Source organism: Chaetodon auriga, chromosome 19 (assembly GCF_051107435.1).
Source record: "Chaetodon auriga isolate fChaAug3 chromosome 19, fChaAug3.hap1, whole genome shotgun sequence".
In the NCBI taxonomy this organism is placed as follows: domain Eukaryota; kingdom Metazoa; phylum Chordata; class Actinopteri; order Chaetodontiformes; family Chaetodontidae; genus Chaetodon; species Chaetodon auriga.
Window position 1 is genome coordinate 8,946,960 of NC_135092.1, and position 25,490 is coordinate 8,972,449.

A 25,490-nucleotide genomic window follows, 5' to 3' on the forward strand; every position below is an offset into this window, starting at 1 on the left:
ATAATTAATCAAGTGAAGTCAAACTTGCTCGCAAAATGTTTAAAACTCACTTGTTTGTGCCATTATATGCGAGCTTTTGTTGATAGAGGATCAGGTTAGGAGGGTTTCGGCCGATGAGGTCAGGAGGTTTGAAATTGCAGCCCCTGTATTTGGTCCTATCATGGTCTATTTTAAGTTTTGCTCTGTGTTAAAATTTGTTCCGTCTTGCCTTTGGTGTCAGCGAGCTGATAAAATATGCATGGTTTGGACTTTTCACCTTTCCGATTTTTATTCCTTGTATAAATCAAAGGAAAATGGAGCCTTTTATGGTTGGAGCTCATCCATGTTTGATGTGCAGCCAGGAGGGAGACCTAGATAATAGAAGCTATCAGAGACATACAGCTCTTTGTGTGTGTGTGCGTGCATGTGTGTGTGCGCCCTCTTTTGGATTCTCTTTCATTCCCAGGCATTAATGGACTTGACTGTATTACGACATACACTTTCTGAAGGTCTGACACTGAGCTAAATGGGTTCATGCAAACACACATGCCCATGAACACATGTACATGTCTGTATTTAACAACTGACTGCAGTAAAATGCGACAACATGAACCGGAATCAGCCATAATGAGATCGAGCAGTCAGGATTTTCAGACAGATGTGTAAGCGGACAGACGCTTGAATTGTGTGCTCTAGAATGTACTCATCTTAAACTTATGCATCATTCATCCAGTCCTTATCCATTCAGACAAATCATCCATTCAAAGTATTTCAAACATTCATTGATTTTTCTGTCAGGGAGAGTAGAAAATAAGACGAAAGGACCTCTAGGGCGATGCCACTGAGGGAAAAGCACAAAGTGATCAAAGTATAGTGAAGTGATTCATCATCAGCTGTGGATGATGACTGATCGCCTGCTGGGATTGTCCTTATAGAAACTTCACTCATCTCTCGATCTGGGCATTTTGTTGTAGCCCTCAGCGGCTCAATCTCGCTGTGGGACAAAATCAATAGTCATTGTAGAAACATGACTTAATAATGACTTATTACACACTGTAGTGAGCACCAGTCTTGAAGCAAAGGTCAGACCGAGCAACCATTTCTCTGAGATTTGTGGTCACATGCAACTATTTGTATTAGCCAAATAGGTTTTTGCCACCAGGAGTATTTCGTTTCATCAACATATCAGCCACACCTTCATTATGAACGTACCTGCAAACTGTGAGTGAGTGAATGTTTTTGAGCACAATGCTAAGTCAGTGGAATGCTCTTTAAAAGTTCATGTCCAGTCGTTTATAGTTTAGTGTTTATTTGCACAGGTTTTAAAATATTTAAAAGGAGAATGAAGGTGAATGGAATTTCTGTTGTGTTGCTCAAAGCATTGAAAAATGACATTTAAAGAAACCTCACACCTCAAAGTCAACAATTTATCATAAGGCTATTTCCTCAGTGAGGAGCAACCAAACAAAAAAAACAACAAAAACATCTTAAATAAAATTCCGTTTACCTCCACCTGCCTCTGTGCTGCGTTTCTTTGTTTGTTCTTTGTCTCTTCATCCTCCAACATACCATCACGCATTCCTGTGCTACACGAGTGTCACGCTACTGCGCATTGGCAATTAATGTGCATTGGCCAGTGAAGGGACCATGGTTGAACTGAGAGCAACTTCACATATATGTAAAATACATATATGATACTGAGCAAAGCATTTGCAAAAATACTTGCACACACGCGCACACACACACACACACACACACACACACACACACACACACACACTTTTATTGAAATACAATATCGAGGTGGTGCATCACAGCCATTACAGTGTCTATGCAGAGCACACTGAATATCAAGAAAAATGGCATTCTCAGGCATTCTCACAGTTATTAACTTTAGCTTATACGTACATATCTGAGGAAAACTACAAATTTTCATATCATCTATAACAGAAAGTACTGGCCCGGGTTTTTAAAAACTGCATTTTCATGTAGAAGATACGAGATGCTGCCTTACATTTTTGCGCTCTATTGTGAGTGAAAGAATTTGGATTTTCTCAAATTTTCAAGATGTGAGCCACCTCATGTTGGACCAACACTTCCTGGGATCAAAACATTTGCTGTTTGCTGACTTGATTTGAATTAACCAGAATTACACTGAACTGACTGGAAGGTAATGGACAGAAATCAACCTAATTGCAATCCACGGCCTGCATTTGACTGAACTTATGTACACTAACATGAATTTAATTAATTAAATTTAACAATGTTTATGCTAATTTCAGCCTTCTGAATGACAAAGATCAAAAAATGAACTACATAAACTGTATAAAAGAAAAACTTCTAGCACAGAAAAGTATACTTTTTAGACTTTTGTTAAATGTACATCTGGGGGTTGCTGCTGCTGCTGCATATCTGTATAGAACATGCTTAACCCAGTCACAATTATGAGTAGATACACTGTGCAAGCATCACAGTGAGGGATAACACAACGTCAATAAACAATGTTATGTGGCTTCGCATGTGGAAGCAGCAGGGTTGCGGTGAATCTGATATAAAGAAGAGCAAAAACAGTGCTAATGAAACCTCCAGCCCTGCTAGTTATTGGTGTTTCATTGCATTTGTCTCCTCACGTACAGAAACAGAATATCCTGTATGCAACATAAGACTAACACTGCAATACTGCAGCGCTAACATTGCTGCTTTCATCTGTCTATCTAGACTCCAGACCTGTTTGTACAGTGCACCAAAAATTGAATTGAATCATGCAGCTGTGTAATAGTAAAAAATAAAAAGACTCACAAAAACACGCATTTTGTACTGACAGACAGCGCATGCGCACATTTATGCATGGTGACCATGGAGAATGTATGGCAAGCAGACGCTGTGGAGGATAATTTCCTTCAAGTAGGTAATGTCAAAATAATTATCAGAACAGACAGCTCAGTGGGCAGGCAGCACCTCTTCATTATGGAGCAAGGTTGAGGGGGGCTAACAATCTCCAAATGTGGCAGGGTGCACTCCACGCAAGGTTTGACGTGAAACTCTTCAAATCCTTTTCACAATTATCCTTAGTTTTCACTTCTCTTTGTCAGCGCTTCTCTTCCATGACCCTTTCATGCTCACGAGGGTCATGTCACGGCCGTTTGGCTCTAGCTGTCCATCTTCTCGCGGAGTGAGTTTTTAAGCACATCAAACATCTGCGTATGCAAAAGATGTTGGAGTTTTTTTAGGATTCAGATGTAATTCTTTCAATATATTTGTATTAAGACATCACCCAGGTAAAGATTTATGTTCTTGGCTGACAAAAAATAATATTTACCGACTGGATGATGAAATAGAAATATAATCACTTATGCTGCATTTTCGATTACTGGTGTGACTACAAGATGACCAGGATTTATTGATTTGTTTGACCAGATCTGACATATTAGCAATAACTGTGACGCACTTGTTTTGCATCGCAGCATTTTCAGAAAGTCATTGCACATGATTTCATCACTTCACACGGGGATGGGTTAGGGAGCATTCAAGAGAATCGGGAATGAAATTGCAGCTGATAAAGACGCTCGATTTAGCTTTTATGGAGTACATAGGAACAAAGAGTGTGTTCCCAGCCAAGCCAGTTAAAAATGTGTGTGTTTGTGTTTGTGTGTGTGCCAGACTGACAGACCTCATTAGACCAGAGAAATAGCAACTGTATCTGTGTGTGCAGTGTGTGCAATATACTGTAGTTGTTATAAATATATTACCTCCCTGGTCTCAGGTTCACTCCACTTTCATCTCACCTTGACTGACCTTCCACACACACGCATGGCTGCGCATACACAAACTTAAACACGCGCACAGAGCCATTGCACCAAAGGGACTTCACATTAGGGACATTTCTGCACATATGATTGACTGCTTCGAATGAAGGACCTTGGAAAAACATCTGGGCAAGTGACAAATACGTCCCTCTGGCTGCCGTTGTATGAAGGAGACAGATACTGTGTGAGAGAGAGAGAGAGAGAGAGAGAGAGAGAGAGAGAGAGAGAGAGAGCGCCAGCGTGTGTGTTGAGTTATCTCCAGCGCTACACAAAGGGCTGCCAGACTGCTACCGCTGTCAAGGTTTCTGTGCGAGTGTGTGTGTGTGTGTGTGTGTGTGTGTGTATCTAAATGTGTGTCCTTGCCAGCCACTTGACATCACACAGCCCTCTCATGGCAGGCTTCTCGGATCAGTAGCAGAATGGATAAGGCTATTTACCAGCAGCTTATTTGGTCCGGGTCAGACCTCCTGCTACACTTTAATGGGTGTTGAGGGTGGCTGTTACACGAAGGCGAGCAGCTTTATCTGGCCATTTGCACCTTGTGCTCGCATCTGCATGAGAAGTGATTTTTTAAAAAAAATTACATTTTGACAACTAGGAGGCCATGACCTGACATATGAGGAAAATATGTTTTCTTATTAAATTTTGCAAGTGGAAATCCTCATTTCTATCAATGGGAATATCATCTCCTAAAGCCTGGACTAGAACTCTTTTTAATGCTGGCATATGGCAAGTGGACTTTTCTGAAAATTGGACTATTCTTATCAATATGACACTGAGACGTTTGTTTCATTTTCTCAATCAACTGATTAGATGCCTCAGTGAACATGTTATGCAAGCAATGTCGAAGCATTGCTGGGATTTCAATTTTGAATATGTAAATTATGTAAAATGATTAAATCTTTCCTAATGTTTTGAGTTTTTTTACTCTTCCTAAATTTCTTCATGAGATTGGTTGAAAGTGAAAATATTTCACAGATACAATTGTAATAATGACTTTAATGCAAGGGAATTGTTCTAATTAGTCTTTTTACAGTAATCTACACAATCAACAATCGTGGTCACACTAATAGACGCACACACGAGCAATCACCACTTCATCTCGGAGAATGATTCCTTTCTGGAAGAACCAATATACAGTTAAGTGTAAGGTGACTGTAACCCCACAAAGCTTATAATTTCCCTGCAAGTTTCTGCATTTTTAAAAGGCTAGGTCAAGTCTGCTTCAAAATAGCACCGCCATTTTAAACACCCAACCGACTATAAAATGTGCACCAGCACCAGCTTTTGATTGCAAAGTACACCCTGCAGGACTCTTAAGATAACCTTTTTCAGACAGAAGAATTTGCATAAAATGCCATAAGCAGCCTGCCTAAATCAAACATCAAACACAAAGACAGGTATAGATGCACATAGAGTACAAGCACATACCAGTGAAATGCATTCAAATACCCACAGACATGTCTACATTCTGACATACTTACACCAAAAAACCCATAGATTCACAGACACCCACACAATCACACCTAAACTGACAGCGAAGGTGCTGCTGAAGGTCATTCATAATGATTAAAGAGGCATCTCTGCAATGATTTTCAAATGACCCTCGGGACACCTCGACCACTGACACCTCTTCAACAGAAAATTACTTTATCGCGCCCTGGGATACCTGACTTTAAACTGACACAGTGATGGTCTAGACAGCCAGACAGTTAAGAACGGCACTGGGACAGAGATGCAAAGGCAAACAGAAAGCCAGACAGGAAGCCCTTATAGTCTCAAATTGAATGTGATGCAGATATGGAGATGTACAGCCATGTAGCAGTCAAAACAGTGAGAGGCAGGTATGTGAAGACATGCATACGTACATGGAGACAACAGGGTTTGCCCAAAGCGAGAAACCTGTCCATTCTTTTGAACAATCCCAGTCAGCTCCAGTGGGAATATGGCCCCAACGTGCACGCAAACACACACACACACACACACACACACACACACACACACACACACACACACACACACACTCGCACACACATCCCTGCAGCTCTTTTCTTCAAGCTGCTGATACAGAGGTTTCGGTAATAGCCGCGATGATGGTGTGATGGCTAATTTCACCTTCATATGCTTTATGTGTGTGCGAGTGTAGTAATCACCTTGAGCCGTGCAGGCAATGGATTCCCCCAGAGATCAGGTTTGATTTGACATCATAACACACACACACACACACACACACACACACACACACACACACACACACAGCCATTTGCTGCTGATATTTACATTTAAACTACTGTAGCACAGCGTCACCTTCACACATGATTCAAGGTTATCACCAACATCATGAACAGACGTGAATTAGGGATTGTTTTATGTATTACAAAGGAGATTAAGCGAATCGTGTGCGATTGTAAACCCTGACACAAGGATTTAAAGAAGAAATAACCATTCACCACATGCTGTATATGACTTTGTAAACAAAATCAGATATGCTAGTCTTGTATAATACGCTAATTGTTAGCGAGCCTTTCACACATTTGGCTCTTTTGTAAGAGGGGGATCACACAATATCACGAGCTGCTGACATCAGCAGCTCGGGCGTCTGACAGCCGCACCATTGCCAGGTCTTGCATCATCAGGATTTAAAACACCATGCATTTTACAGAACCTTACAGCTCATTATCACTATAACCCAGTGATGAACTGTATTCTACTGGATTCTGTTGTCAGCCATGATGCATCATTGATGAGAACTTCACCAAATAGCTCAACACATAGACAAGGACCATGTTACTTAGGGTGGCTTTCTTTTTTACAGCTGTGTTTGATTCGCTTCCGAGATCAAAAACTGTCCCTGTGTTCATTTATCCATCGGCCTCAATCTATCCCTCCCCTCCTCCTTCCCTCCCTGTTTCCATCCAGACAAAGCGAAAACACTGCTAACCAGCTCCCTTGTTACCCTGACAATTGGTATCTCAACCAATAAACCATGTCTAATTGCATTGCTGGGAAAACATCTTTCAGCAATTACATTGTTTGGCTAAAACACAGTAGCTCATTACATACATACCAAAAAAGGAAGCAAACACAGACAAAGACAGATCACAAATCATAACAAAGTACGTTACAGCGAAGCTCACAGCCTGGTTGGTCTATTAACTGATGAAAATGAAAGGCAGTAACAGTAAGAAGCTACAATGCGCACGGCTGGATCCATGAATAATTTCACTACTAACTGAAATAGGTGAAATTGGTAAGTGTTTGTATTTCCAACATTTGCCACATAAGGTAAATGCAAAACATGCATTGCTTCATCACATCGGAAAAGAGGACTAAGAATCTCCCTGAGGCTGTACTTACTGTGTTGCTGCTGTAATGCTCACAATGACAGTGTTAACATACTGATGTTTTGCAGGTATACTGTTCACAATGTTTGCCATCTTCATGTATTAGCATGCTAACACTTGCTTATTGCCACCAAACAAAGCACACTGAAAGGAATATTGTTTGTTTGCAGATATTTGGTCACAAACCAAAGTCTATGGCCATCCAATTGTTGAAGTAGATGATGAGATATTTCACTGGATAATTGCATGTTTTGACCTGCTGGTGGCAACACATGAAAAGTCAGCAGATCCCCGAAGTCAGCAGGATTGAGGCTCTGAAGATCATAAATGTCTGCACACATTTGAATGGCAATGCATCTCATAGCTGTTGAGATATTTCAGCTAGCATGGCTAAAAACAGCTAAATATGTGATGCAATGAACATTTTTGTTCAACATGCATTAGTAGAACAATGAACAGATTCTTTTACTGTTAGGTCATCCTGAACCCCGGTAGCACTGCTCACATACACATGTGGTGCCACCTCTGCATGCGTTGTGTCATGCAGTGGCTGTTCGGATATAAGACAATGAAAGCTATGTAGAGATTTTTAAAATGTTTTATTGCAAAAATATAGAATTTGATAACACACTACAAAAACATCAACACGAACATGATACATGACAGTCTCAAAGACAAACCAATAGCACATCAATAGCTAAGTATTTTCACTGTGCTTTCAAAGAATCACAAAACAGTTATTCAGTTGTTTAAACGTTATGTGTGAGTTACTGATAACATGATCGTCGTCTTTGACCTGGGGGAAACATAATAACCGCATACCTGCTTTCTCATGTTGACACTTGGAGTGAAAGCTGCACATTTTTCCCTAAGACCAATGCGTCATGACACAATAAATGTACCTAGTTTCCACTTCCTGAGAAGTTAACTATACAGTTATGAAGTGGGCGGGGCAAATGGTAACAGAAGGATTTTTCCCCACTGCAAATTTGCATTTGAAAGTTTACTGTTAGGAAAAATTTTAATGTTACTCAACACACAAACACTGGAGTCTTCGATGCCCTTATGCCAGTTGTAAATGTTTCCACTCACTCTTGAGAATTTACACAGCCCCGTGCCTTTGACTTCGTATTTGCACAGCTGATGATTCAACTGAAAGAAAGATCATATGGTCTAAGTACTGGATGATGCTCAAACAGCTTGTCAAAAATAGTATAGTCTAAGGAAAGCATTAGGACTGTTACTGTCAGGACCCTGGTCCAGACCACCCCGCCCACTTCTCTGCTTCTTTTCTGAGGTTTTCAGACAGCAACACTATGTTTTCCGTCATTATACACTGTCTTAAAACCATTGTCAGTGCAACCTTCTATGGTTGTTATATCCCCACACATTTGTGTATACAAATGTGATTTTTTTTTTTTTTTTTTGCTATTAATATCAGGTATTGCTTTTGTACATTTGCTAGTATTCAAACTCCTATCCAACGCTTTATGTTGTTCTTTCATTATGGAGCCAATTCCAACAAAGTCAGTGCGAGGTTGTTATGGAAATTTGCGTATATTGACGTGAAATAATGAGATCACCCTCTTCTGGATGTCGATTTCAAATAACAAAGTTGTTGATTCAGATGTTACATCAAGCGTATTATGTAACTTAATTTGACACTAAAAAATTGGCTCCTGCATAAACACTTCACTGCATGGCTGATTGAGTCCCAGCTGACAGTCATTGGAGAGCAACAACACATCAACAAATCTAGTCTCTGCTGGTTTGCTGTGCTTTGTTTTTTTTCCTGCTGAATGAGAATTGCTTGATAAGAGATGGCCAGGAAAGAATCATGCCATTGCAAAAGTGCTGAGAATGAGTCATCTGAATGACCGGCCGTATTTTGCACAGCAACACCTCAGCTGAACTTTTTATTTAGTGTTGCTTGCAGTGACAACAAATCAATACCTGTTTTCCCATTTTTGTACTTAGCAGTGGTAATGCTAAAATGCCACAGACACTCAGACAAAGTGTCTGGCTGAAGTCTGCTGACATCAAGGGCTAGTGCTATTGACCTTTGTACAAAATCATATCATCCCCTCACTGTCCTGAAAGATTTCTGTCAAACCCTGTGCTTACGTTCTGAAGGTGTATTGTTGTGCCATACACAAGAAAATGGTGCTCTATATCAACGATGCTTTAGTTTTCCATATATCTATATATAGAGATTTGAATTGTTTTTAAAAATATTACCAATGCTTTGTGCTTAACTGTCAAATTCTACATCATGGGAAGCATTGAGAATATGAAGTGATATTATCAGCATCAGAAAACACAGTAATTATAGTAATTATATAGTAATAATTAAGAAAAACTTTGATACTAAAAAGTCAGTCACCTATAGACATTTTTAGTCAAACAAAAGGGCAACAGATCGCTTATAAAGTGCAAATTAAATTAGTTCCAACATACACATTGTCTGACATTCTTCTTATTGCCTGTAGATATTGTTGGCAAAAAGTAAATACATAGAAAGCTGGGGCACAATTGGGGCATAGCATTTTGGCGGGGGAGGAAATAATGGTGCTTGGAAGATGAGAGGCACTTATAAGGGTGTACTCTTCACCAATTGTTCATGCCCCTGGCATAGGTTTTAAATTGAAAATCAAGCTGAAAATGATGGTTGTAAAAAGCCAATACCATGTATTTTGGGCGGGACCAAATCGCTGTGAAACTTCATCAAACACTTCTGCTATCCCATATGACTGAGGAAGCTTTAATTGAAAACATGCTGGGTAGCAAATTAAAAGCACCCAGCACAATATACTTTCACTGTACATGCCTTATACTGTCTAATATAAAAGATGCATCATACTATTGATGCATTCCCCCGCTAAATTAAAGATCTGCATAGCCACAATAGTCTACACAAAGTATATACTGTATATTTTACTGAAAGACTTTTGGAGACAAGAATAAGACTTGCTTTAATTCAAAAAAGTACACTGTGACTTAAAAAACGTACAAAACCACAAATTTAATGTTGCTAAATGGCTACTGTTCCCCACCACTGAAGGTACAATGTGTAAGAATAGGCCACGTGTTGAAAGTTTCTCCAAACAAATAGGGGGCAGCATATCACCAGAGTAACCACTAACTCTGGAACTGGGAACCAGGCTCAGCAGCCTCCCAGTGAACACAACTGGATATCAAAAGAGGCCAGTTTGACGACAGGGAAAACAGTGCCAAGATGATTTACAGTGGCTCCGACCAGGACTCTGACTCTGACTTTTGTTTCTGTCGAGTCTGAATGAAGTGTGTTTCATGATGAGTTACTTGGCACCTAAGCTCGTCTGATTTTGGTAAAAGAGAGAATCTTGAATTCCAAAGGTGTACGGTTGTATTTTTCTCTTAAATAAAGAAAATATGTGTAAGAATATTTCCTTTCTTGACAGTTTATTTATTTGTTAGACTAAAAAATGGATGATCTACCTTACACATTGTACCTCTAAAAGTAAAATATAGTATATTAACCTACAAGCTGGAGCCAAAACCTCCAAAGTGACAAATGTAGACTAAAGAGACAATGCAGATGTTTACCTTTCAAGCAAACTATCACTCAGGTATAACATTTCAACTTTTAAAAACACATCAACAAGAGGTACACTTGTGACCATCACCCACTCAGTCTTTCATGAAACCCGTTAACAAGTTTGAGCTTGATCTTGACAGCAGGTGGAAACGCTTAAATGCCACAAGTGAGGTGGTTTTCTCCCACTGAGGCCTTTTACCTTGACTCCTCTTGAACCCAGAGGGACGCTTGAGTGTTTAAAAGCGAAATATGTTTTCTAAAAAGTGAAATACCCCTTTAAAACCTTACATTCTTCTTATGTGCTTCTCTATGCTTTTCATACAGTCAAGTGATACCACCTCTTACAAAACTAACTTTACAATCTCATTTTGTTTCCACTCTTACGCCCGAGCACTAGCAGTACACTGTGTACAACCAAGAAAAATACTAGCATGTCATCTGCAAAGACGATATATATACTGTCAGAACTCAGTTCCTGCTTCGGTGAACACAATGGTGAAAAGGGTCAAGTTTTAGCGATAAAGCACTGAGTAGCAATGTATAACATACCATACCAAAGAGAAGTAAAGCAAGGGCTTGATCATTGACATCATTGTATATCTTTAAACCATACCAGAAGTTCACATATCAATCCCTGTGCACACTTCTCCGTCTTTTAGAGACAACAGAGCACTTATTGCTGTCTCATTTAGGGCCGCTGAAAATATTTCTAGGTCTTGCATTAAAAAACTTGAAATGAAACACAATCACCAACAACATAACATGAATATCTGATAATTCTGCATACCCTTTAGGGCGCCCTACATGGGGACAGATGTGCTGGTTGCCCCCACCTGACAGTGGCCCAGGTCTAAGTAGCAGGAATGCTGATTTAGAATATTTGTCACTATTTACTAATGTGTACTACTCTGAGATGCTTGATCAATACCAAGTTGTCCACATGATGGTAGACAGAAGAACAATGCTCCCTGCTTTAAATATATAATACATTATATACATGAAAGACATGTAGGCAGAGCTGCTCAGTAGTCTAGAGAAAGAGTATTATGATGAAACACAGACTGTCTACATCATTTTTGCTCATTTTTTTTAAACAAGTATAAATAAATAAATGATTATCAAGTTGATCAATATTGCCTCCTTATTTTCAGCAGTCCTGTAAGAGTGAGGTTTATTGTGGTGTGGCAGACATGTGGTGGAGAGAGACTCTGGTGAACTGAATAAACTGCTGAGGGTTTTCTGCGGTACCTGAAGGTCGTTGGTTATAAGTGAAGGCTCCATGACAATCTGTGCACTCTTGAGTGAAGGCTGCTTTGGAATCCCACCGGAGATTCCATTAGAATCTGAGCCCAGGTTCTCTTAGAAGATCATGAAACAGTCCTGCTAGAATCTGGGTGATCCTTTCCATGAGAATCTGAGTGGCAGTTCCATTATGACACGAACGAATGTTCTATTAGCATCTACTGAACTCTCCATGAATTCCCATGAATAAAATTTCCACTGGATTGAATGTTCCAGCTCAATCCTACTGGAAGGGCCTTTGAACATGATGTGACATTTCCATTAGAACCTGTGAGACTGTTCCATCTGAATGTCCAGTGTAGAACTTGCATGAGGGTTCATCAGAATCTGGGTGAAGGATCCATTGGTGTCTGAGCAAAGGTTCCAGTGGAATCTCAGTAAATAGTTCTGCTGCACTGCAGTGAGGCTGTGTGACTGATTCGAACGTGTGATGTTAGATGCTAGAACCTACATGAAGGTCATCACCAAAACATGCGCGTATCCAGTTCTTGAAGCAACTTTCAATGAGAGTCTGCATGGTTCAGGAGTCGATAGCTGAGTGAATTCTGTGGAAGCCCATCGAGATCTCAATGGGGATTCCTACAGGTTTTCAGCGCAAAGATGGCGGAAATGTTGAAGCTCTTACACAATCTAAAGCTTCATTCAGAAGCTGATTTTAAGGACCCGAATGGTTCCACTGCCACATTCGATCCGTATTTGACAGTATTTACATATCAAACATAACAGGTTGATGCTGTAGCTAAGCGTTGTGTTCCGTGTAGTGCTATACATTCAACCAGAGAAACAGATATAGAGTATCCAAATGCCTAAAGCCTTGTACTGTATTTTTTCACAGAAGACCCTTCTGGACAAAGTCAGCTTTGCCACTGACTTTGCTGTATTTTAATTTTCAGCCTCTTCATACCATGAACATCGCAATATGCACTTGCACTGCTTTGGAAGATAATGACATATTTGATGCTGAATATGAGTTTGGACCTTCCGTGAGCTGTACAGCTGGATTACAACTGCGGTCTTGTCACATGGAAGACCTGCCAAAAGGTCAACAACAAAATTCAAAGCACATCAGCATGAAAAAGCAGACTAAAACTAATGAAGATTTCGCTCTTGGTCTATTATTACATGTTTGTCCTGCCTGAGGTGTTCATGGTGTTCAATTCAATTACTTGTGATGGGACTGTAATTCCAGAGAAAATTGCCAGAGAAAAGTCAGTACTGTTCAGATCCACTGGGTTCAGATCACCTGAGACAGGCTGAAAAAGTTCAGTTTGAGCCCACTGCATGAAATTCCTATATTTGTTATACAGCCAAAAAGTGCTGGTTGCTCTCAGAGGCAGATCAGTGTTTCATTTTTGATCTGAGAGAATCCGAACAGTGCACAGAGATATCAGAATCCTCAAGATTCACACCAATGGAATAACTGGAATGAAAGGTCTTCACTTGAGTCCAGTTCAGTTTAGCTCACCATCATCTTCCCTTCATGTAGCACCACTCAGTTCAGCTCAGTTTGGTTTTAGTGCTGCAATGTTAAAGATCCCCAATGACACCACACGCAAAACTCCACACACAAGAACCACAAAAATGTGGATCCATCAGTTTAGATCCATAAAAACTGGCTTTCCTTGTCAGTACAAAGTGCTAAGCCGCTCTAGGTCCAACAGCAAATCTGAGTCTTTTTGTCACAAACTAGGTCCATATACTGTGTGTATGTTTATATGTGTGTATGTGCGTATGTGTGCGTGCCTGTACATATGCATCAGATGTTTACAGTAGAGTTGGTGTTGTTCATATGGACTCTCATCTCCTGAATACTAGTGATGATTTTTTTCTGATGTCCAGCCAGGTTCACTCCCACTCTTCGCAAATCCCTGAAAAACAGTACACAAACAAGATCTTACTTATCAAGCAGTCTGTGAGCAAATCAAGAAAAGTATGATGCAAGTGATTACAAATGACTGTACTTGAAGGTCTCTTTAAATGTTTTTATAAAAGTTTTATTTGCATTGTTTTTTTTTTTTGTTTTTTTTTACTGATGTTGCAGTGCAGTGTTGTCCCTGAGTTATGCTTTCATAAGTCATACTGATTTTCTGTCACCATTTCCATCCTCGCACAAGCTCCCAGCTCTATAAAGGATGCTGGCTTTTTGGAACTTTTTCACAGGTGTGCAACCTCGTAATACAGCCTGCATTCTCGAATCGCTTAGGCCTTCACAGCATCTTGTAACAAATTTCACTGTTTCTCTAACTAAAAAAATATGTAATAATGATGAGATGACCGTGAAGCTTGTGCAATGTTAAGACTAACAAGGAGATTTTGTTGTTGAATTTTATTAATATAATCTTGCACTGCTGTAAACTCCACAAACAACTTAATTTTAGCGCACCTTGGTGGCAGCAGATATCTAACAGACATATCTAAAAACCAAATAAAACCAAAACTATCTGCATGGTTACATGTCCCCGTACTTGTTGATGTTTGGTTGTGCGTAAGTAGTCTTACTCTGATGTCATCTGAGCCACTGTCTCCAGTGAAGAATAACCTCCCTCCATAAAGAGCTCAGTGTAACGACCCATCTTGATGGAGTCCAGCCATTCGCCTACAGTCTGGCTCTGAGTGCTGCAGCCCCCTTCTACACTGGCATGCTCCACTAGCAGGTTGGAAACCCTGGAAGGTAGATGAAGATACAGCAAAGGAAAGGGGAGGACAGTAATCAAATTAAAGCACAACATTATGCATGTACTATTTCAGACAATATCCTTCATCAGGATGTAGATTAAAGGACTTTATCAGCACTGGCTGCATTTCACATCATTTTCAGAAATATTAAGGACTAGACTCACTGTGCACTCAACTACATTTTGAAGCCCAGTGCTGAGCTCAAAAGCCCTGACAGTTACCAGTGAGGCTTCGTAATACTAGTTATGCACCATCACGCCAAGCTGAAAATGATGTCCACTCAAAACTCTTTGTCATTCAGATCACTCCTCATACTAACAAATAGAGCTCTCCATGCTATCAAACAGAAATGTTCATGCTACCTAACAATATTCTCCACGCTGTGGCAAGAACAGGAGCGCCATGTGGAAAAAGAACCGGCATTGTTGGCATCCCTTTAATCTGTCATATGTTATTGCATGGGCTGTTAGATATGGCACTGATTTATTTATGTGTTCCTGTGTGTGTTTGTGAGTGTGTACCTGGAAAAGAGAAAGGAGGGCAAAAAATACATTATTCCATTATCCCTGCAAGAAAATAAGGTAATGGGGTTGTCTGACTAAATGTCTGCTTCAGAGCACTTATAGCTGTTTCATGCCATTATGCACTAATGCAATGCATATACATAGTGGGGAAATACTAATTGAATGTTCAAATGTTACGATAATCAAAAGATACCCCACTGAATACAATTCACACTAATGCGTAGTTTTAAGAAAATCAAGCTACTTTCATTTATTTCTCTCCTCTTCTTTGCCAGCATGCAGCAGTTAGTGACTATGTCCACCCTGATTTAATTATGCAGCTACACGAGACTTCGAGAGAGGGACTGTTTACATTTCATCGGAATGATGATGAGTCTATTAGCTTGCAGCGCTGGGTTTGATTCACTAAATAATGAATAGGTCAATTAAAACACAATGCATTTTCAAGATTAAAAGGCTGGTGGGAGAAAAGGCTTCAAGAGAAGAAAGCGAGATCAGTTTAAGTATAGATTTTCTTCTAAATAAAACAATAATGCATCAAACTTCAAATAGATAGATGTCACTTTTGGTGTGAAATCTTACCTATGCGAGGAGTTGACTAGTTTTTTTAATGAGCTGGGGTTGCGAATGAGTTTGTCTAGTAGACAGACAATCTCATCAAACTTGGGGCGGTTGCTGCGTTCTCGCTGCCAACAGTCCATCATTAGGTGGTACAGAGCCTCAGGGCAGTCCATAGGACCCGGCAACCTATAGCTCTCCTCTACTGCCTTTATCACCTGCAGACAGACGGCGGGGTGGAGAGAGACAGGTAGGCGTTAGTTTTCTGAAAAGCCATGAGGTGATACCACACCTCAGGACAGTCCAACGGATCTGCAAACAAAAAACTTTCCTTCACGCAGAAGTAAAGGCCATCATCATCCCATCCAAGTTGCATCATCATTTTATGGATGACTGATCATCAGCTGACTCATCCCGAGCGTTTAACAGAATAAAACAAAATCAGTTCAACACATTTCGATCCTGCAGTAAGCAACATCGATCAATCTGCTGAGGAAGACTGGGAAATCATCTTTATAACCTTTAAACAGATAGATGACGGTTAGACAAAGAGAGAAGCCTGAAAAAGACAATGAATCGCTGTCCACGTTATGGAAAGGACAGAACTTGTTTGACACCTGAACACATCATAGCAGGACCACAAAAAACTTCAGCCAAAGTAACGTTGCTTCCAATCTGAACCTCCATGAAGTTAGCAAGCAAAAACCAACTCCCTGCAAAGAGCAAAATTGTTTATCTGGTACGCTGCATAGCCCAGTTGATCATTTCCGCAAATGGGGGAGTATATGGGGGGAGTATAGATGAATAATAAATAAATCTGGCTCTCTCCGTTAGACCCTGCAGTGGAAAGCAGGCTGGAGTTCTCAGCCTAGTTCTGCCAGTGCAAGACACTGGAGGGAATTGATTTGTCGAGTTCATGACAGCCTTTACTTGTGTCAAATTCGCACAAAAGACAGACGTGATAGCACTCCAATACACATGCATGCTCAAAAGCACCAAAGCACAAGAGAGGAGCGCAGCATCAAATCCCTGCTTGCGTGCTGAGAGGGAGAAGAACTACACACAGCTGACTGGCAGGGAGGAAAGATCAGAGGGAGAAAATGAGGTGGGAGAAAGAAAGAGAAGGTGGACGAGAGGCAAGAAAGGCTACAGACAGAGATTGCATTTTTGAGAGACAAAGGAGAGGACGAGAGAAAGAAGTGAGGAGGAAAGGGGTAGAATTGGGAAACAGACGGAGAGAAGCTTAAAAAAAAAGAGAGTGTGAGAGCCTGCACTTCCTTGCGCAGATCAGAGAAAATCCAGCATAACGCTTTCAATTAAACATCAAACGTCCTCTCCTCTCCTCTCATCCTCCTCTCCTCTTTCCCTGTCTCTAGACTTCTCTGAGACAGACAGCCTAATAACCAAAAGGAGGAGGGAGGAGTCTGAAGCAGAGGATGAAGAGGTCACTGGAGGGCTGTGCGTGCACATGTTGCCTGTGTGTGTGTGTGCGTCTGTGTGTGTCTGCGGGTGGTAAATGAGTGCATGTGTGCGGTGTCTGCATCAAATGATACATTCTCACTCATCCACATGTGACAAGATTGCACTTATCCTCATTAAAATGAACTCCAGGCTGCACTTTAATGTAGGTGCTACCCTCTCTTTCTCTCTCCACCCCCCTCCTCTTCTCTGACTCGCTTTCTTCCGTCTCCTCTCCGATGAACAAACAGGTCATCCGGGCACTTACTGAGTAGAGCTAACTCATTATACTATTATAGCAGTCCACAGACACTCATTTACGAGTTTTACAATTTCACATTTGATCAAATATTCAAAAAACAAATAATACAGAAATGATGCTTTAATGAGAAAATTAATTGCTGCATTTCCTTCACAAGTTATCTAAAAACCTTAAGAACTAATGGGTGATATATATATCGCCTAAGTGAGTGTACAGCCTGCTGTTTTCTACCACATTTTTCTGCTTAGCAGTGCACCTCACGAGTATTCACCTCATGCTTTTGCTTACGCGCACCTTTCTCTGCGCCACACAATGTCTCTCTCTGTGTTTCCATTAAAGCTATTTATTCTCATTGTACACACTTTGCAGTAATAGATTTATAATAATAGGTTCCCACACAGCCCTCCCTACTTCAACCCACATTCAGCCTCCTGACGTCTCAGCTGCGTGTCTTTCTCTCCCTCGATGTCTCCATTGCTGTCTTTATTATGCACAAATCACAAGTTCCCAAGGAATAATGCAGTCAGCCTTGTGCTAACATTGTCTGCTCCAATGGAAGTTAAACACATTGCACGCAAACTGAACTGACAGACAGAAATATCTCTGATTTTATGCAGCTGTTAACATATAAGTTTATGAAATATTAAACAAATATGAATATACAAGGCTAAGAAAGACTGCCCTTGCTGAGGTTCAAAATTCATTCTTGACATCAGGAAAAGCAGCTAAAAAAAAAAACTAAAACTAAAACACTGTCTCAACCACTCAGGTGCAGTTTCTGAGGTACAACAAAAAAATTGGACATTTTGGAAAATAAATTCACTTTCTGGAGGTTAGATTAGAAGATTGATACCACTCACATCTGTCTGTTAAATATAAAGCTAACATAGGACAGACTGAGGACAGGGGGAAACCGCTAGCTTGGCTCGTTCAAATGGTAACAAATCTGTCTACCAGCACCTCTAAAAGTCATTAAATAACACATTTTATATTTCATTTGTTTATTTTTTGTCTTAAAATGTAAAAACAACATTTTCTTTTTTCAGGGGGGTTTGGGTTGGGCTATTTCTTGGCAACCAGACTCCAGTAATTTAGTTTTGAAGTCCAGCACATAAACCCCCCATAAAATGGCAGGTTGGCAAGTGACAAGTGGGCAAACTCCACCTACAAAGTACACACAGCATGCACGCAAACAATGTGACATCAAACTTACGTCTTGATTGGACATCTCCCAGTACGGCCTCTCTCCGTATGACATCACTTCCCACATGACGATCCCGTAACTCCACACGTCGCTGGCTGAGGTGAACTTCCTGTATGCGATTGCCTCTGGAGCCGTCCAGCGAATAGGAATCTTCCCACCCTGTGACACCATGCAAGAACATTTACCAGATAAAACACATACCTCAGTAGACAAAATGTAACCTCAACTTTCCATCTGTCGCAGTTCTATAATATTATTTACATTGGCAACGGCGTCACACTCGTACAAATGACCTTCCAGTGTATAAATGCAGCTGCAGTCATTCAAAAGTTTTCAGTTTTTTGTTCCACAAAGACGGAAACCATGAACAGACCTTAATTGAGACACTTCTACCGCATGTGGTCCAATCCACAATTTCACTAATGAATACCAATTTAGGAACACGTTCATGACACCAAGTTTCACTTTCCTCTACAAATCCTGACTGTCGGGGGGGGCGAGATTCCTCTACTCGTTTTCCTCATCTTCATTATCGCGCTTTCATTGCAAAGATAGAAAAGTTCACAGGATGACTGCTGAGTTCCAGAGGAAAATGTGTTTTCGGCTGATGAGTAGTGAAATTAGCTTGATGCAGTATTGATGAACACAGCAGCGGGATATCTCAGGGTCTGATTATTTGAAGGGTGCGAATTACGTTATTCTCACTGCTCTGTCAGGGAAAGAGAGCGAGACGAGCCAGGACGAGGAGAGAGAGAGAGACAGCAAGAAGAGATGTAGCCTGGCAGTGAGAGGTGAGTGACAGGATATTTGGCGTTAAGACAGCAAGACTCACTGCTAATTGAGTGTTGCAGAGACTGAGCTGAGTACTAATTGGCCCTCCTCCTGCAGGAAGCGGCCCGTCTCTGGCTGACAGGACGCCACTCAGCCTGGGACACACAGCTCAATTTAAAACCCGCTGCTGCTGTCCGTGTGTGTGTGTGTGCGTGTGTGTGAATACAAGTATTAAAGTGTGTGTTCGGTTTGAGTGAGACTCTTTTAAGTTCTCGGCTTAATCCGAAGTTTGATATACAACCACAGTTGCTGCAAATGTGCAGGGATACACAACGGATTAAATATACATATCCTCAAAGATACAACTGCGTGTCCTCTAGTTTATTCTTCCTCTTTCACACCAGTGCTGAAACAATTAGCTGATTAATCAATTAGTCCATCAGCAGAAAATTGCCAACAATTGATTAATTGTTGAAGCCAAAAATAAATGCTCTGGAAATTTGCAAACAGCCTTTGAGACTTGATTAAGTGAAAATAACATCTGCCAGATGAACTGACAGTGGCAGTAATAATTAGCTGCAGCCCTATCATACAGACAAAAACATGCACTTTACCCGCGTGGTGTATGCAGCCTCCGGGTCATCCTCCAGGACTCGGGACAGGCCGAAATCAGACACTTTGCAAACAAGGTTACTGTTGACCAGGATGTTACGGGCTGCAAGATCCCGGTGGACGTAGCCCATGTCGGACAGGTATCTGCATTCAACACAGGGGAGAGGATTAAAGCTAAACGCTGGGGCCTGATGATGTGTTCATGAATGCATCGTATGTTTGTGTGGACATGCATGTGTACCTCATGCCAGACGCAATGCCACGCAGCATACCAACCAGCTGGATTACAGTAAACTGACCATCATTTTTCTGAAGAAACGAAGGGACAAACAGGAAAAAGACATTGTTGTGTATATTTGAAAAAAGGAAAGATAATGTCACGTGAAAAAATGTTTAAAATCAGAAAATCCATGGATGGAAAATCATGCTGTAACAAGAAAGACACAACACTACATGTCCAAATTTAACTTGCATTTTATGTCAGTGGAGGATTTTGAAGGGTAGACACATTATTACACCTTACTCTCATTTACAATTAATAACATACCTCTAATGATTACAATGTCCTACATCTCATGACAGTGATGATCCATCATCCTTGCCCTCCCTGTTTGCCATCACTTTTGCACCTTTGTACCTCGGGTTGTTCCTCCCACATGCACCCACATGTGCTCTCTTGCTTTATGGGCAGACCTGAACCAAGATTAAGGATTCCTGTAATCCTGCCCAGAGCTCATTGCTGCCCTGCTGCCCAGAGTCACACCGTGTTTTATGAAATCAGTCTCTGGTGCAGACACCAGCTGAGCCGTGTCTCCCTTGAGCAAGTCACAGCCACTTTTTCTTCAAAGCCCTGACTTCAACTTCTCTCATGAGACCGTCAAATCTCCATACCCCAATATTAATAATTAGGTCTTTCAATGACCGAGGCAAAGAACTTTTTGCCAAGGACAGAATGCGTTTTCTCTCTACCATTGCATGCTGGTCAGGGGGTAGCTCCTTGAAAGAGCCCACAGAGTTAAAAGAGTACTCCACTGATGTAGCATTGCACTCCTGTAACATTGTCGGGGTCATGATGGACCGTTTAAGAAATGTATTCGAATCAATGCAGCAGAGCCAGAGCTATGTTAAGTCTTTTTATTCCACACTCTGTCAAAACCTGGTGTGTTATGCTAGTGGTTACTAATGTAGCCTTGGGCTGCAAGCCTTAAACAGAGATGAGGAGTGGGCTTCTGACATTTGGTAAACTCACTTCTTTCTAAAACCACACCTTGTGATTTTTTTTTCATTTTCAAACTTATCTCAAGCTCCAACGGATGCTGAATCAAGTGACATCACTTGAGTCAATTTATCATCTGGAGTTCGCATATTTTAAGCATATACAGTAGTGTTGTGCAAGACCTGTACACAGACTTCGATGTGTAAAATCTGCAGCACTGTTTTTGTAGTGTATAAACATTTGATACAAGACTAGAATAAATGCCTTGTGGTTATACGCCTCTGCCAACCAATAACATTGCAGTTTACGTCCAGCTAACTTGAGTTATGGCCAAAAACTTGTCTTTTGAGGTCACAGCGACCTTTGACCACCAAATTCTAATCAGTTCATCCTTGCGTCCAAGCGGATGTTTGCCCCATAATTAAGGAAGAAGAGATATCATGTTCACAAGGATGGGTCAGACCGATGAAAACATGCCACCGGCCATGGCTGTGTCCAACACTGAGGCATAAAAATGAACATTTGATTGACTGCTTAATGCTAAAGGAGAAGGGGTTAACTTTCATACATTAGTTAAGATTACTTCCACTAGGCCTCCTCTTGGTTTCTCTCCCAATGACAGCTCTCACTGTAAGTTTAAGCCTCGGCTCCTTCCAATCCAAATGTAAACCGTCTATCTACGGCACAACATCGCACTTACATGTGAAATGAGATGTTAAGCCACAGATGTGAGTTATGAGCCCTACAGTGCATTGTCCATAGCTGTGACACTTAATCCAGGAGCCAGTCCGGCCCCTGCTTCTCTCATGGCCGTGTCATTTATACCGGACTCAGTACACCAGCCATCCATGTAATTACTTCACAGGGTTTTCTGTGCTGCTCCGCCTGCTGGTTCCCCAGCTCCTCTGCCCCCCCCCCCCCCCCCCCTTTGCCATCCAGGATTACTCCCAAAGGCACATAGGGCAGTCACGTCAGCAGTTCCCAGTGACCACAGACCCGTAGCACATCTCCTCCAACCTTCCTGTGCCTTTTGTCTCACAGCATCCTCCCATTTCACACAGTTGGGGTGAGAGAACATCTTGTTCAGGTAAAGGTCTTTTCCTGTCTGCACTGCATTTCGAGCTTGCCTACCGCTCCAAACACCACTGCGATATTCTCACTTTCCCAAATCTCTCCAAAAAATATGCCTTCACCATCTTGCAAATGTATGACCTTACTTCTCTCATCTCTCTATTAGCCATCTGCTGCAGGAGTTTACCCTTTTTTTCAAGTAGGATTAAGGCCTTGTCCGCCAACTGAGCATCTCGTCATTGTAACCAGTGAGTAGACTGAAGTGCACTGGAGAGGGATCACTTAGTTCAGAGATTTGCCAGCCTGCCTCTTCATTATAGTTCACCTTCTCCTCTCAGTCAAGTCCAAATTGTCTAGACAGTGCAGACATGATTCCAGCCCTGAGTGCTCAGAGGCCTTTCATATTTTCCAGCAAAGTGATCCGTCTCACTGTCAGGGCTAGAAAACATTTCAACTTTAAAGCAACTTTAAAATCTGACACACTCAGAACTGGGCTCCTTTCAGAATTATTTATTGTTGCTCTCCTAAATCTTTAATCTTCTGTATTGAGAAATAATACTCACTGCTCTCCCCTTGAAAGATGCCAGTGTAACCACTGCCTCTTTTAAGATTTTACACAAACATTCATAAATATCAAGTATTCTTCTTTAGTGGATTTCTGCTTGAATGTGTAGCATGATGAGGTATTGAAGTGGAATAATGACAGCTTTGGTGGACATATATTCCTATTTCACTCCACCTGATCCTCTTTGCCCACAGTGGTGCATCTCCACTGCAAACAGCTCTCGTAAATGTATTTTCCATTCCAGAAGATTCAATGTCCTTCCACCTTTGTAATAATTGTCCTCATAAATTGGTACATTCGCAAGTTGTGGCACTGCACCCCTGCCTGTTTGTCACTTACTTCAGTACAGTACACTGTTCTAGTCAAGTCACTTTTAATGGATCTCAAATATGCTGCTAATACAACTCCTTTTGATTGAGTCTTGAGACTCAGTGATAGTTTTTCTTACCCTCATCATCTTCTTCGCCACCCCCTTTCTCTTTTACTTCCAATTGTCCTACTTTCCCTCCTCTTTATCTACTGCCTTCTTCCAATAATTTTCATCCCTCTCTTTCTCATACTCTTCCTCCTGATCACATTACAATCCTTCACTTCCTCCTCCCTGGATTCCCCGTGACTCTTCTTTTAAGCATCTTGCCCCCCCCATCCTACCTTGAGGAAAGTGTCCAGTGATCCATTCTCCATATATTCAGTGATGATCATCACTGGCTTGCCTGGAAAGCAAAATATAAGCACATACTTCACTACAAAGACAATAACAGCTAAAAAATTTATAATAATGATAATGAATGTGACTGACATGATGCTGATTGTCTTTCTAGACCCTTCTGTATCAGCTATACACAGCAATATTGGAGCTTTCTGAACTATATTAGATTTCATTTTGCTGTTGTTGTGCCTCTTGATGACATCAGTGCTATGTAGGAGTCAAAAAAGGTCATTTCAAAAGCATGACTGAGCTTGGCAAACCACATTTGAAGCTGTCGGAGCACGTCTGAATCAGACTGATGAAGTACAGCTGAGCGCGATGGATGCTGAACAACCCTGACAAAGTACAGCTCATCAACTGAAGAAATCTGAGCAGAGTCTGACAAGTAAACCTGAACCTGACACGTTGAGCTTCAGATTCCGAAACATCTGGACAACTGCCGTACGAGCAGTCTCAGTAATATACACTGTGACATATAAATCACACAGGGCTCACCACCAAAAAGCAACACAGAGCGTGTCAAATCCGACTAGAGGCAGACACGCTAATGACTTACTCTTGGTGACCACGCCCTCCAGACGGATGATGTTCGGATGGTTAAACTGGCCCATGATTGATGCCTCCCACAGGAAGTCGCGTCTCTGCTGCTCTGTGTAGCCTGCTTTCAAGGTCTTAATGGCAACCTGGATCTCTCGCTTCCCTGGCAGCCTCAGCGGTCCACTGCACACCTCGCCAAACTCCCCTGAGGCAAAGAGACAGAGCTTGACTGTGGCCTCGACATTTCAGCCCACCTTGATCTGCAAAAGTCTCGTCGAAAAGTTGAAACAAACCTTTCATGGTGACCTAAATCTAAAAGTTGACTCTATACTGATGCGTGGCTCTATTGATTAACTACTGCATTCGAAACCAGGCATCAGTTTCAAGACAACAAGCCACATCTGCATCTGGATGTGGAAGTAAATCCAGAGAATAAGAATTAAAGTGCAACATTTATTTTCTGTTTGCCACCAGACAAACACCATTTATAGCTGTTATTTTCTAGCAGTGTTTGGCTTAATTATCTGCACCTAAATGCTTGTCCATACAGTGCGCAGCTATGAATGTGACAGGCTTATGCAGGTTGCAGAGACTATGACGCACAACTGTAGTGCTAATGAGAAAATGCTTCTATACAGCATGATGAAATTATGCAGGACTCATTTCTGTACACTGAGCGTGTTGTTTTCATACAGTATTCTGTGAAATTACACTGTTAGAGAACATTAGACTTAAATTTTACCTGAGCATGCTTGACTGAACAGATTCACAGCAGAATCAACAATAATGTATTCTGTGATTCATTACTCTGGCCAAATCAGCCCCAAACTGATGCTCAGAATAAGAATCAGTCGCACACACACACACACACACACAGACACACAGACACACAGACACACACACAGGCACAGGCACACACAGACACAGGCACACCGAGTTGACTCACCAGCTCCGATGATCCTCTCTATGGAGATGAATGAGACATCAATCTCCTGTGCAAATTCATGCACTGCCTGGTTGGGATCTTCATAGGTAAGGGGATCAATGTAGGTACGCACCCCTGGGAACTTTACTGCAGACACACACACATGGCATCATTACCATTTAGATGTCATTTATTAACATATATGCGGGCTTGCATGGACAACACTTTGCACACATACAAACTCAATGTTTAGTAGTAGCTTGACTCAATTTCTCATGTGAATTTCCACAAAATGTTCTATGAGATAAATACATAAAATAATGTATACTGTGATTTTATTGACACTTCCTACCCCTGTTCTAGCCCCAAATCATTTCTTTATGTTTGCTGTGGT

General features: G+C 41.2%; 1 protein-coding gene across 2 annotated transcripts in view; it reads right to left on the reverse strand.

Moving 5' to 3' along the window:
* Positions 1-7,717: 7,717 nt before the first annotated feature.
* The window catches only part of epha5 (EPH receptor A5), a 62,076-nt gene continuing 44,303 nt past the window's right edge, over positions 7,718-25,490 (reverse strand). Inside the window, exons 11-19 of one of the 2 annotated variants that reach the window (XM_076757463.1) lie at positions 25,118-25,243; positions 24,191-24,376; positions 23,577-23,638; positions 20,315-20,382; positions 20,076-20,217; positions 18,700-18,849; positions 15,791-15,984; positions 14,508-14,672; positions 7,718-13,876 (exon numbers count right to left, since the gene is read on the reverse strand). In XM_076757463.1, coding sequence (XP_076613578.1) covers positions 13,765-13,876; positions 14,508-14,672; positions 15,791-15,984; positions 18,700-18,849; positions 20,076-20,217; positions 20,315-20,382; positions 23,577-23,638; positions 24,191-24,376; positions 25,118-25,243 — 1,205 coding nt within the window. In that variant the 3' untranslated portion in view covers positions 7,718-13,764. Of the gene's footprint in view, positions 13,877-14,473; positions 14,673-15,790; positions 15,985-18,699; positions 18,850-20,075; positions 20,218-20,314; positions 20,383-23,576; positions 23,639-24,190; positions 24,377-25,117; positions 25,244-25,490 lie in introns of both variants that reach the window. The other variant, XM_076757464.1, reaches the window with a different exon arrangement.